At 34.9% G+C, this 14,083-nt stretch overlaps 2 protein-coding genes across 2 annotated transcripts; one reads left to right on the top strand and one right to left on the bottom strand.

Moving 5' to 3' along the window:
• Nucleotides 1-1,349: 1,349 nt before the first annotated feature.
• Nucleotides 1,350-6,934, top strand: LOC143567699 (monocopper oxidase-like protein SKS1). The gene is made up of 9 exons (XM_077054054.1): nucleotides 1,350-1,496; nucleotides 2,354-2,463; nucleotides 2,572-2,842; nucleotides 3,372-3,507; nucleotides 4,375-4,741; nucleotides 4,985-5,353; nucleotides 5,862-5,940; nucleotides 6,405-6,607; nucleotides 6,720-6,934. The coding sequence occupies exons 1-9, from the start codon at nucleotides 1,350-1,352 to the stop codon at nucleotides 6,823-6,825; spliced, it is 1,788 nt and encodes a 595-aa protein (XP_076910169.1). The 3' UTR covers nucleotides 6,826-6,934.
• A 4,683-nt stretch (nucleotides 6,935-11,617) lies between these two features.
• Nucleotides 11,618-13,241, bottom strand: LOC143567694 (NAC domain-containing protein 7-like). The gene is made up of 3 exons (XM_077054052.1): nucleotides 13,082-13,241; nucleotides 12,690-12,968; nucleotides 11,618-12,457 (listed from the first exon to the last, which is right to left on the bottom strand). The coding sequence occupies exons 1-3, from the start codon at nucleotides 13,239-13,241 to the stop codon at nucleotides 11,868-11,870; spliced, it is 1,029 nt and encodes a 342-aa protein (XP_076910167.1). The 3' UTR covers nucleotides 11,618-11,867.
• Nucleotides 13,242-14,083: the final 842 nt, after the last annotated feature.

The following is a 14,083-nucleotide window of genomic DNA, read 5'->3' on the forward strand; positions in this document are numbered from 1 at the left end:
TTTAACTGTAAAAACGAACTTATTAGCCAGACTTTATTGAAAGTCGCCGTTCAAATAAATAAATAAATATATTTTACTGTAAAAATGTAACACAAGGCTTTTTTATTTGATAGTATTATTTCTATTATACAGTTGTCTTAACAAGTAAATAATGTTAATCATTTAATATTAGTTGGTGTTAGGGATCAAACAAACTACGTTGTGACAAGCCAGATCATGGAGCTTTTATAACTCTTATATATATGTTGTGTATATAAGAACATTAACATAATTGTTAAGAAAAATGTACTAATGTTTTTTTTAACAGAAAGAAATATATACTATTAATCTTGCCATCTTTAATCAAATCAAATTATAGAAAACTAAAAACAAAAATTAATAATTAAGAATTCAATTAAAATACATAATACTTATAAGCATTAGTAATATCAAGAGCATATATTTTTTGTAACAATCAACGAATTCTTTAAATGGAATACATAATACTTATAAGTCAACGCTTGTGAACGATAGTGCGGTGAGATAAAACTCATTTAGTTTAAAAATCCAACTGGTAACCGCCATATACTCACATAGTCTCCCGTCATCGCCATAGTGTCGTTGATCGAACATGAATCAAATGAAACACCAAGTCTCTCCTTACAACTCTACCACTAGCTTATTGGGAAAGAACTTTAAAAATTCAATACAACTTTTGATAAAAAAATAATAAGAGTAAACTTCGGTTCGTCCATGTGGTTTCATTTCATTTCACTTGCAATGAAACCTGACCCCACTAACCTCATTAAGTTCTGGTCGTTAAACCTATAAGCGTGCCCCACGTAAGGGGCAATTTTGTCATTTTTCCCCCAAATACACCTCAGCCCCTCACGCGATGGGGCCTGTGAATTAGGGTTGGGGTTAATTTGGGGAGAAAAAGGACAAAGCTGACCCCTACGTGAGGGGCATGTTGATAGGTTTAACGACCATACTTAACAGGATTAGTGAGATCGGGTTTAATTGCAAGTGAACTGAAACCAAATGGACGAAAATTGTAGATTTAAAACTGTTGGACTAAACTATAGATTCGAACAAAACGCATAGACAAAAACCGCAGTTTACTTAAAAATGATTGCATAAAATATGCTTTTGGATAAATTATTCCCATAACGACTTTAGCTCCATTTCAGTTACAACCTCCCATGCATCACGCCGGTGAATGCTAGAATCATCCCTTTTAGTAGTGGGCCCACCTGGTCACCGCAAAACACGCCCGGAGTTTTGGGGAAAAGGTGTTTCTTTTTGCACTCTAAAAACACACCCTTTGTAATTCAACCACAAGTCCACAACACTAACACAACTGGAACAACATGAGGTTATCTTATCCTACGTTGTTGTTGTGGTTCCACATTGGTCTAATATTACTTGCTGGCTTATGTTATGGCGCTGATCCAGTTGTGAGTTACGAACTCGAGTTCTCTTACATCACTGCTTCTCCACTTGGTGTTCCCCAACAGGTTGGTTTCTGAAAACCGACGGTTTGCTTTTATGTTTTTGTAAAAACCAAAGTTTTGGTTCGTTTTGGGTTTTCTTGTAACTAAAACTTAAAGAGCGGAACCGAACTTATAGATTTTATTTTTGAATTTTGAAATAATTTATGATAGTTTGATATATTATTTAACTAAAATATTTTAGGCCACATGTATAATAATTAATGAGCTTTTAAATAAGAAAAATATTTAGGCCTAAATTCCAACCTTTTGTTTTCCGACACAAAATTTGCATTTGTCATATAGTGAAACAGAAAAAACCGAAACTGAAAAAACTAAGTACAAACCAAACCGAACCGAGCACCTTAAAACACCGAAACCAAATGGTTTTCAGAAGCACAAAAACCGACATTTCGGTCATTGGTTCGGTTTTAGCCCAAAACTAAGTGAACCGACCGATTCATAGGGGTGTAAACGAGCCGACTTGAGCCCCAACTTGTCTAGGCTCCAGCTCGGCTCATGAGTAGTTTTTCAAGCTCAAGCTCCGCTCATTTTGAGCCTGATTTCTAAAGCTCGAGCTCAACTCGTGCACAGTTTTAAAGCTCGACATTGGCTCGTTTCAAGCCTAATTTCTAGAGCTTGAGCTCGGCTCGTCACTTTAGACGTTCCATAATCAACTTCCTTTCGTCTCCCAGGCAGATTTGACAGGTAGTTTATCAAGCTCGGGCTCGGCTTGTTTATTAAACAAGCTTGTATTTAGGCTCGAGCTCATTTATGCTTATTAGCTTGATTCGAGCTTTTGACCATCTGATCTCAACTAGCTTACGAGTGGCTTGGCTCATTTACTAATGGATACCCCTAATTTTTGTGAACTTTAATAACAGGTCATAGCAGTGAATGGAAAATTTCCAGGTCCAATAATCAATGTGACCACTAATTACAATGTTGTTGTCAATGTCAAGAATAAGCTTGATGAAAGCCTCCTTGTTACATGGTATATATACTTATATACTTAATATATATACTTTACACTTTACATTGAATATGCAAATATTATGTGTTTCACATGTGAACTTGTGAACTTATGCCCATTGTCCAATAGGCCTGGAATAGAGATGCGCCGCTCTTCGTGGCAAGATGGCGTGCTTGGAACAAACTGCCCGATACCTTCGAACTGGAACTGGACATACCGGTTCCAAGTTAAGGATCAGATTGGCAGTTATTATTATGTTCCAAGTACTAATTTTCAAAGAGCAGCGGGTGGATTTGGCGGATTTGTTATCACAAACCGGAAGGTTATACAGTTGCCATTTGATACTCCGGATGGAGATATGGTGATTACTATTGGTGATTGGTATAAGCAAAATCACTCTGTTAGTATTTGAAATCTCCCGCCTTTCCCTCTTATTAATTAGTAATGATTTTCTTTAATATGGTAAAATAATTTTAAATAAATGGGTCATGGGTAGGAACGGGAAAGGTTGTTTTGGTTCGGGTCAGGGTCAATACGTCTGGGTCGGAATGGGTCAAACGGGTTTCGGGTCCTTTTTTCTTGAATGAAGACAACGGAGGAAACATTTTAGTTTTTTTTTTTTTTACTTTTTTTGTTTTTATTTATATTTTGAGTTTTGATTTTTTTTTTAATTTTTTGTAGGGGCTTTTGATCTTAATAGAAACCCCTAAAAAAATTCAAAAAAAAAAAAAAATGATATGATTACACCATAAGACCTAATCTTAAATTTTTTATAAAACGTTCTTGAGAAATATAGGATATGTTATTTAAAATAAATATAAAAAACGTTTATTTAATTTGTGTAATAAACAAGTTTTTAACTTAGTTATGATTATATTAGTAGGAAAGTGGAAATGTAATGTATGGTTTTATTTGTTATGTGTGACAAGGCACTTAGAGCTTCACTTGATGCTGGAAAGGAGCTCGGTATGCCCGATGGCGTTCTGATTAATGGCAAAGGACCGTATAAATATAGCTCCGTTGTCCCAGATGGTATTAACCATACTACACTTAATGTTGATCCAGGTAATGTCTTTAGTTTCTGTTTATAATATGAAACGTTCCATAGAGGTGGCAAGATGGGTGGGTTGGGCTCTGACAGCTTGGGTAGTGGGTCAAAAAGATTTTGGGCTAAAGATGCCACCTTTAAGTACAAATCACATGGACCGGGCCGGTTAAGGTTGGTGTACGTTCGTTCTTTATACATAATGAATTCATAAAGTATGACTAAAATTAATACTGTTTCTCTAATTAGGCCTCGTGTTCGTTTGTTTAACTTTAACTGAACAACGATCGTACATGAATAGTTAAACGAATGGGAGTTTCATGTTTGTGTTCATACGTTAAGAAAATAAATGTGTTCGTGTTTGTGTTCGTTATTTTTCGTCATTAACAATATGAACGAATGTTTCATGAACGTAAACGAACAAACATAACTGAGCTAAAACCAATTAAAAAGTAAACATGAAAAACAATGTGATGGGCCTAAAAAGTTATTAAAATTAGAGTAATTGAAATTGGCCCATAACATCTGAATGAATATATTAAACAATGTAAACAAACGGACTTAAACAAACTTAAACTAACGAACACAAGTTAATGTAAACGAATTAAATGAACGAACGTAAACGGACGCTCCCGAATATAAATGAACGAATGAGACTAGTGATCATGCTCTAAATGAACACAAAACTTGTTGATGCTTATTGGTTTATTAAATAAACAAACTCCTCGTCAAACAGTTTACTTGCCTAGCTCTAGCATTGTTTGACCTCAAAATTCAGCTTTAATCTAAAAATTGAATCATATTGTTTAATAATTTGTTTTTTTCTTTTTTAATTTTCTTATACATAAGTCTTTTGTAGTTGTAACACATACTGCAATTTACTACAGGCAAAACATACCGAATTCGCGTGATCAATATCGGAGTCTCAACTTGTTTAAATTTCAGAATTCAAAACCATAATTTGCTTCTAGCCGAAACCGAGGGACATTACACGTCTCAGCAAAATTATAGCAGTTTCGATATCCACGTGGGACAGTCTTACTCTTTTCTAGTTACTATGGATCAAAATGCAAGTACCGATTATTACATCGTTGCAAGCCCAAGATTCGTAAATCAATCAACTTGGCAACGAGTCACAGGCGTTGCAGTTTTGCACTATTCAAATTCCAAAGGACACGCCTCGGGCCCTCTACCCGACTCGTTAAATGACATATATGACCCTTCATTTGCTTTGAATCAGGCCATGTCCATCAGGTATATTTTATAAAAGAGACAATTTCATATATACCGCTACAAACTTGAAAATATCATATATCAATGCAAAACTAAAAATATCATATATATGTTACAAAGAAGTTAAAATTATTTAAGCTTTTTTTAATAAATGACCTTTTTACCCTTATTTTTCTAAAACTTTGAAATTTAATGAATATCATGTATACTAGTTTTAGAAATATAGAATCAGCTATATGACTAATGTTTATGTCTACATATCAGGATGAACAACACTGCTAGTGGGGCCCGCCCGAACCCTCAGGGCTCGTTTCACTACGGCTCGATTAACGTGACCGATACATATGTGTTAAGAAGCATTCCGCCATTAATGATTAATGGAAGGCGTCGTGCTTCTTTTAACGGGATTTCGTTTACTAATCCTAGGATTACACCAGTGAGGCTTGCTGATGATCATAATGTGAAAGGTGCTTATAAAACAAACTTCCCGAAAACGCCACTAAGCGAACCGCCACGAGTAGATAGATCCATTATTAATGCAACTTATAAAGCATTTGTGGAAATCATACTGCAAAACAATGATAGAGTAGTTCAGAGCTTTCATATGGATGGTTATTCATTTTTCGTTGTCGGGTATTTTTTTCATTCATATATACATAAATTTAAATACATGCCTTCATACACATACATATGTGGAGGTGGTATCATGAGAAAACTAAAAAGATCGAGAAGCTGAGAAAACTACTATTAACTAATCAATTTTTTAAATTTCTTTTTATTATAAGGACACGAATGTAAAAGGATTAAAAAAATGTAACTCACGAAGTTACATATATGTAACTTGTACGCTACATATGTACCTCGTATGAGATACGCATATGTGACTTCATGAGTTACATATGTATGTAACTTCGTAAGCTACATAAGTTTTTTAAAACGTTTTTACACTTCTAACCTTATAATTAAAAGAAATGAAAAAATAAAATAAAATAAAATATTGATCGGTTGGTAGTAGTTTTCTCGGTTTTCTCATAACTTTTGGTTTTGTCATGAACCCTCCATTACACACACACATCCTACTGTATCTGTATCTTGTTTTTTGAAGACATCAAATGCTGATGGAATTATACATAATATTTAGGATGGCCTATGGAAATTGGACAGAAAACAGTCGTGGATCATATAACCGATGGGATGCGATTGCACGCTCTACTGCACAGGTTAGTTTGTTCATTGTATAGGTATGCTTTTACTTTAGGAAAATTGGTTTTAAATATTCCCAACTATGCGCTATTGGCAAATAACAGTCCCTACTTCACAATTGTGTGATATTTTACAATGATCCGCGACTAGCGGATGATTAATTCCGTTAGTCTGTTGCTTACATGCCACGCCTAGCGGGAAAAATAAACCTTTAGTTGGGACTGTTATTTGCCAATAGCGCATAGTTAGGATTATTTAAAATCAGTTTTCTTAAAAAGAAACAGATGATGATTGCCACGTAAGGCTGCCACATAGATGTTTATTGACAACTAGGCGTGCCACGTAAGCATAGACTAACGGATGGTTAAATCCGCTAGTCGCGAACAGTTGGTAAAAATACACCTTTAGTTGGGCCTGCCACTAGCCAAGAGTGAAGTTGGGACTGTTATTTGTAATGAAAAATTGGTGATTTATGTAACAGGTTTTCCCGGGAGGATGGACCGCAATTCTAGTTTATCTTGATAATGTTGGAGCTTGGAATCTTAGGACAGTGAATCTTGATAGATGGTATCTTGGCCAAGAGACATATATGAGAATCATCAATCCTGATGATCATGAACAGAAAACCGAATTGCCCGTGCCTGATAATGTTTTGTTCTGTGGTGATCTTGGACACTTGCAGAGGTATAATACATAAATTGCAGCTTATTTGTTTGTGTGTATGTTTTTTTCACAACTTATTGTTAAGATCATATATTAAATATTAATGAGTGTGATTAATCTTATGCATTTGCAGGCCTCAAAGAACAGTGTCTTCAGCAGGATCAACCATTCAAGAACTGTCAAAGGCAACTTATTTGATGCTGATGGCATTTGCAGCTGTTGTGTATATGATTATTTAAGAAAATATAGCTCAAATTTAATGTTCAAAAAGGCTATTTCTTGGTTTAGATCACTTTATTAGAAAGTGAGTGAAGTTTGCTATTTGAAGAAATTGTAGGGTCTTTTTTTTTTTTTTGGGTGTTTTAGCCAAGAGAAACACATTTTTAATGTTCATATTATATGTGAATCCATTTAATCAAATCTTATTCATTCAGATAGAACTGAAAAACTACTAACAAAAAATTAAACCAAAAGTTCTTAAAAAAGGTCACTAAAAGCATAATTCAAAACAAATAAAAGTACAAGTTTTATGTGATAGTTGGAGAAACTAAGAAAACTAAAGGAATTAACTGGAATTAACTTGATTATAAATAACATTGCATTCATAACCTTCTAATCCTTAACCTATATAAATAGGAAAATAACCAAAATGGTCTATTTGACAAACTACATTCTTTAACTAGCTCCCGAATTCTACAAATATCCAAAATTGCCATTCCAAAAACGGTCGGACCGACCGTTTAAATCTGCCATCGGTTTATGGAACCAACAAGATCTTGACGAGTGTACTCAAAATAACAAAATCTGCCATTTTACTGATCTATTCTGTTGGCCAACTGATCTATTCCGTTGGCTGACTGATCGATCTATTCGGTCGAGTATTTCAGAAAATGATCAGTCAGCTGACGGAATAGATCAGTCAGCCTACATAATAGATCAATAGGGTGGCAGATTTTGTTGTTTTGAGGACACACGCCAAGATCTTGTTGGTTTCATAAACCGTCAGATGACAGATTTTAAACGGTCGGTTTGAGCATTCTTGGAATGATTATTTTGGGTATTTGTAGAATTAAAGGCTATCTAAGGAATGTGATTGGTCAAATGAGCCATTTTGGTCATTTTCCCTATAAAAATCCATATTAGGCACAAACAACTAAAAAACCTACTAAAATGCCCCTCGGTTTATGTTTCCAAGTACGACAATTAGCCCCGTATTCACACAGGATTTAGTAGCAATAACTTGGTTGTTTTTATAAAACTGATTTCTGTTCAATGTTCTGTTTATAAAATTAACTTTTGTATGGGAAAACTTTTTCCACAAGCGACACATTTTACCTAATAACTTGGCCTTTAAAATGTACAAGTTTTGTGAGGTATTCCGATCGAACGTAGTGTAGTCTATGGCTATGTGCACAAGCGTCTTCTAGTGAAAACCGTAGCTACAAACATAGCGGCATCTGAAGATTTAATTTGGTACCTATAAATTGAAACCTTTTTCTTTTCGTGTACGTTTGTTTTCGGTATAAACCGAATTAACACTTTCTTCTCTTGAAGTCAACCTTTGTTGTTATAAGTGACAAAAGACAAGGTGAATGATAGATGTTGGGAGTGTGGAAACTTGATTCCTTTAACAAGATTTCTTCAAGATCTTAATTTCCAAACGTTCTTTTCAAAGATATATTTGTCTCTATGTTTTGGACCACTTTTGTTCTGGTAACATAAAAAAACAAGCCAGATATATCTGCAAGCATGCATGCATGCTAAATTTCTTGCTCTCCAACTTTATCAATAAGCTAGCAACAAATGATCATTCCATGTACTTATTTTTGTAGCATTTCGTGTTACCTTTCTGTTTATTTTTTTCTCGTCTTTTTGGAGATCTTCAGTTTTATTTGTCTTTTATTCAGTTAGCAATTCGTACTTAGCGCAGTGGGCGTTGTCCCGACTCTTTTTTTTTTGCTCGAAACGCCCAAGGGGCATTTTCGAGGAGTTTTCGGCCTGCGCCTTTTTGCCATGACGGCGTTTGGGGAAATGTGTTGGTCAAAGGACCAATAGATCATAGCTCTTACTATTTATTTATTTATTTTAGGTATATTGGTTTTTATTAATCTCAACTATCGTCTTTTGGTCATTACCGGTCCAAACTAATGAATTGGCTACTGATTGTCCCAACTTTTAACGTATTTGTTCCTAACAGTCCTCGACTAACAGAATTCTAACGTCGTTTAGTTTCCGGTCGCCGAAAAACGTTTTTGGCCGTAAAACTCAATTTTTTCTTCGAAAACTCAACGTTTTCGTCCCAAACATCTTGGTAACTTTGTATATATCGGACATTTAGGAACCGTTTTCCAGTAAAGCCCCAATTATTAAGGTCGTCGGAAACCTAGAACCATCGTCGGAATCGGTTGATGGTGCTCAAGTGGTGGTAGTTGGCTGGCGGTGAGTCAATTGGTGGTGGTTGCGGTGTTCAGATGGTGTTTTCCGGCAACAAATTTGACTTTTCCGGCTTAAAACGTTTTTCCGACTACCTAAAACTAACGGCATTAGGATTCTGTTAGTCGCGGACCATTAGGAACAAATACGTTAAAAGTTGGGACCATCGGTAGTCAATTCATTAGTTGGGACTGACAGTAACCAAAAGAGAATAATTGGTATTAATAAAAACCAATATACCTCTATTTTATTTAGTTTTTCTTGTTTAACTAATTTAAATAATATTAAATCATAAAAAGGGGTTTCAACCACTACAAATAAACGAGATAAGCCTCTGTGTCAACGTGACGTTAATGTGACATGACAAAGGACGCTTTTAGCCCTTCTGCTACGGATGCCCTTATATATTGGCCACATTTATTCTGAGCCTGCTAAGTACATTTTTTCTAGCTTTACAACCTCGATCGCTAACGCTGGTGAAACAAATTTGTTATCCCTAGTAATTTAATTAGATAATCATGTATGCATTAATTGAAGAACACATTAAGTTAAGTTGTAAACAATTTTGTTAGTGAACTTTTTTTTAAATTGCCTTTAAAGGAAAGTTGATATATAATATATTGTATATATGTAACCATCTAGATCTCTCTCTCCGTATGTTTGGGTAAACTTCATCTCCAAGCATACTGTATTTCTTTTTTATACATACATCATGACCCAAAACGCAAATGGAATATTATTTAACTGCTCCAAATATATGATTTGTAAAGTATTTCAAAAGATTCAGATTACACTACAATTACAATATGTGAAACTTCCATGCATTAGGATCTTAATTTACGCGACGCGATTGGTGATTTTAGTAAATCTCCAAGGTTCAAGGGGTGAAGCGCCTAACGATGAGGGCTCCAAGGGATAGTGCGAAGCTTGGACTGAAACGCGGAGGGGCCAGCGTCAGACTCAATACGTATAAAAGTTTTCATAAACAACTAGGGAGCTCAAATTTTCGGACGAAGGCATGTAAATTTACACCACGTATATAAAATTTTTGACGGAAATGAGTAACTTACACTACTAAGCAAAAACGCTGGAGTCCATGCAGGACCCCCCCCCCCCACCCCCACCCCAACCATACACTAAATTTCACCCTTGCCAAGGGACACCATGTCTCGGTGGGGTTCAATCAATACAACACCCTAACAAGGTCTTGGACAATGGCGCCCAGATGGATCCAATGAGTGACGAATTAATATAGCAATGGCAAGTAGCATTAGTAGTAAGTCACTACTGATTAATGGTAAACTGATTGTCAATAATAAGTTAGTGCTTAAGAAACCGTAATTAACATAGTTTAGCAGTAACTATACGTGGTAGTAATTAAGATCAACATTACTAACCGAGAGTAGTAGTAACTTTCTAATGAATTTAAATTTATCCCTGATTCAACTGATAACTGCAGAAGTTAATTACAACACCGTCAACTATCGTACTATTTCACGAATACTTCTAACTTTTCAACCTAGTCGTTATGATGGTTCCGTACTCATAACAAGGAGATCTCTAGTCTATTTGAAACACAAATCAAAACTTCGTTTTCCACACGAAATACATTCTCGTTTCAAAACTTCTTGTCTTATCCAATTACATATTTAATACACTTAAAATACTTTAATATGATCGTGATATAATGCACGATTCAAAAAACACATATTGAAAATACGAAAATACAATCCCCTCTCTCTCCCTAGCTCTCACACAATCCACTTAATGCCCCGTGTGGAGACAGGTTTCACCCTCTCTCTCTCTCTCTCTCTCTCCTCACTTATCTCTCTTCCACGTCGATCCAAGGGCACTCAAGGATGTACGTTTGTTCATATATGTTCATTTATGTTCGTTTATCTTTATTCAGTTATGTTCGTTTAGATTTTAAACAAACGAACACAAATGTCCATTTTTAAATAAACGAACATGAACATAAATATTTGTTCGATTACGTGTCCGTGTTCTTTTAAAGTTAAATGAACGAACAGGAACATGCCCTTGTTCGTATTCATTCGATTCGTTTACAGGCTTTCATTAATATTCATATTGATGAATACATCGGTCTCAATCTCTAGGCTCTACAGATTTTATTTGTGTTCGTGAACCGTTCGTGAACATATTAATTTCCTTAATGAACGAACACGAACATAAAATCCCATTCGGTAGTGTTCGTGAACCGTTCATGAACACTTATTTTTTTAACAAATGAACATGATCGAACAAGGCATGTTTGTGTTCGTTCGGTTCGTTTACAGCCCTATGCGCCTGTGTTAATTAGTTGATTAACTAAAAACTTTTCTATATCAAAGAGTTAAAATAATTGTGTACATATTCATTAATAAAGTTGCATTTATATTGATTCTCATTAGAGATTGAAATAATATAATGATGGGTGGTAAAAATACAAACATGACCTTAAACATTAACTTTTAACAAAATTAAAAGTTCTTTTATCAAATAAACAACAGTTTAGTGAAATAACAACGCATGCAGCTGCAGATTGTAGGCGTCATAATGAATCCCACACATAACAGACAATGCTTTGATCCCAAGTAATCATAAAATACAGCAGCACCCCCATACCATATATTTGATGGTTTTAGGTACAATAGTACATACCCATCAAACAAATTAACTGATATAGAGTGCTAATAAGGGTTTATATTTTTTAATACTCTATGTAAAACTATAGGTAATTAAACGATTTAATAAGGAACATGTAACACTTTAGGTCCTTATTATGTACAAGAAATAATAAGAGTTAATAATTTCAATAATGCAAGATTAATTTGATTATAATTTCCCTTCATTTCCATAGATCTATCTGGTCACCGTAGATGGAATTCGATGCATCTTCGGGTACAGCATCCATTTGTTCTTGTGCATTTGGGTAAGATTGATCATGATTTTCCTTAATTGAAACATCACCTTGGTTAAGTAATTGTGATGCAACATAGTTATCAAGAACGCGCCAATCTGTCGGTTGATCGTTAAAGTTTTGGCCTTGATGTTGTTGGATGTTGTTGTTATGGTGTTGTGTGAGCAAGGAAGGATGTGAACTGCTGCTTCCTTCGTTTATGTCGATACCGTAAATGGGCATGGAAGAATTGCAAGTTGAATGGAGTTTTGGACCCTCTAAAAGAGGGAGTTTGTGGCAATGACCACCTTGGGTAATCTGGTAATCTTGTAGATAATCTAGTTCTTTCTTGCAAGAACCATAAGGGTATTGGTTATAAGCATTGTTACCTAAGTTCGATCGAATGTTGTTTTGCGTTGGAGAGTCGATTTCGGGCATGAATGAGGCTCTTTGATCATCATACCACATTGGTTCATGCTCACTTGCTCTCCTCATTATTGGTAGTCTTTTCTTGAACACCCTACACACCACCCACCCTTCTTCCTGTTTTTGAACAGAAAATTTTGTGTTAAGGGACTAATTAGTTAACCTGAAATTCTTGATATTTTTTTCCATAAATTAATAAGGGTTTTGCTAACTATATATAACCCCTAGAGCTTTGACTAAGAGGTTAACTTAATTTTAACAACTAAATGATTTTGATTAACTTAGAATCCCAAAAAAAGAAAGTAATTATCTGAAATCTTTGATTCATTATAGTTTATCTATAACTTGCCTGTGTTGTGGTTGCATTTTCATCCGTTTCAAGGCGATATTCATGCATGATCCAATCCGATTTTAAACCATTAGGCGCGCGACCTTTATAAAAGACCAATGTCTTTCTCATGCCAACCAAGTCATTCTTAGAGTAAATAGCTTTATCCCTTCCGGTTGCCTTCCAAAATCCTGCTACCGTAGCTCTATTTGTGCGAGAACCAGTTGGGTACTTCTTATCTTTATGACTAAAGAAATACCAATCGTTTTGCTCTTCGGTGCCTAGCCTGCATAGTTCTATTTAAGTTCACATGTTAGTAGAGAGATGGCATCCTGAAATACACACATTACTTCACATATGTATTAAGGGTGATCAACAAAAGTTTATGGAGTTGCTAATATTAATATACCTTGAAGATCCCATGGCTCAATTTTGTAAAGATCTACATCTCGGATGACATCTAATTCAATTGCGCTCAAGTTAATCTTTTTCCTAAGGTAGTAGTCCACAAGTTCTTCATCAGTGGGATGGAACCGAAAGCCAGGAGGAACTTGTGAAAACGTATTCATTCGGTGTTGAATTTGTACCTTCAAGTAAATATTTGTCATGATCTTGATCAGTTTATAACTTTCACAACTAACACACAAACATATAATCAAACTAAAATATTAAAATTTGTTCATCTATTGATCATGCCTTGCAGTTTCAATTTACCATTTTAATAAAAGGAAACATATAATGATAGTATCCTTTCTCAATAGACATATATTGGTTAAAATTCAATCAATAACCTCTTTTCATCCTACATATATAGAGAAAATTGTTCATCACAACCAAAAAGGCTATAAACAAAAGTTAATTAAAAAAAACCTAGAGCTTCATGATGATGAAAATGATCAAGAACTTATTAGAAAAAAAAAATGCATAAATAGACAATCACTTAACAGCATGTATCACTTGATAAAACAAATCACCCTTCCTGAAATATGATCATATGCTTCTTAAAGTTTCAAGAACTAGCTAGAAAGTGCTTACAAACAGGATTGAATTCCGGATGCTTTAGCTTTAGCTCCTCCAAACATATGATAACTCAAATACTAATGAAAAGAAACTAGGGTTTCAAACAAAGGTTGATATATTTATCCTTGGGATTTGTACCTATTCTTGTTTTCCAAAATTGGTTCAAAGACTGAAGTAATAGGGTTTATATAATAAGAGAAGATTGAAGATGAAATGAGATATAAAGGATGTATGCATAGAGAGAAAAAAAAAACATTAAGAAAGCCTAGTTAATGATGAGAGATGATGACATATGGGTAAGTAAAGTGTAGAGATGTCTGTTTTAGGCTATCTTTGTCTTTCACTGTCAGAAGTGGGGCCGGATGAATTGGTGGCAAAGATTTATTTGCCC

Source organism: Bidens hawaiensis, unplaced genomic scaffold, assembly GCF_021521415.1.
Source record: "Bidens hawaiensis isolate Kalapana, Puna unplaced genomic scaffold, B.hawaiensis_p1.1 tig00023609_1, whole genome shotgun sequence".
Lineage (NCBI taxonomy): Eukaryota > Viridiplantae > Streptophyta > Magnoliopsida > Asterales > Asteraceae > Bidens > Bidens hawaiensis.

Bases quoted from the DNA above. Each gene is read 5' to 3' on its own strand.
- LOC143567699 (XM_077054054.1), top strand. From the start codon at position 1,350: ATGAGGTTATCTTATCCTACGTTGTTGTTGTGGTTCCACATTGGTCTA. The intron at 1,497-2,353 runs GTTGGTTTCTGA...CTTTAATAACAG, and splicing joins CACTTGGTGTTCCCCAACAG to GTCATAGCAGTGAATGGAAA. The intron at 6,608-6,719 runs GTATAATACATA...ATGCATTTGCAG, and splicing joins GATCTTGGACACTTGCAGAG to GCCTCAAAGAACAGTGTCTT.
- LOC143567694 (XM_077054052.1), bottom strand. From the start codon at position 13,241: ATGAATACGTTTTCACAAGTTCCTCCTGGCTTTCGGTTCCATCCCACT. The intron at 12,969-13,081 runs GTATATTAATAT...GAACTTAAATAG, and splicing joins TGAGCCATGGGATCTTCAAG to AACTATGCAGGCTAGGCACC. The intron at 12,458-12,689 runs GTTATAGATAAA...AAAAACAGGAAG, and splicing joins TGCAACCACAACACAGGCAA to AAGGGTGGGTGGTGTGTAGG.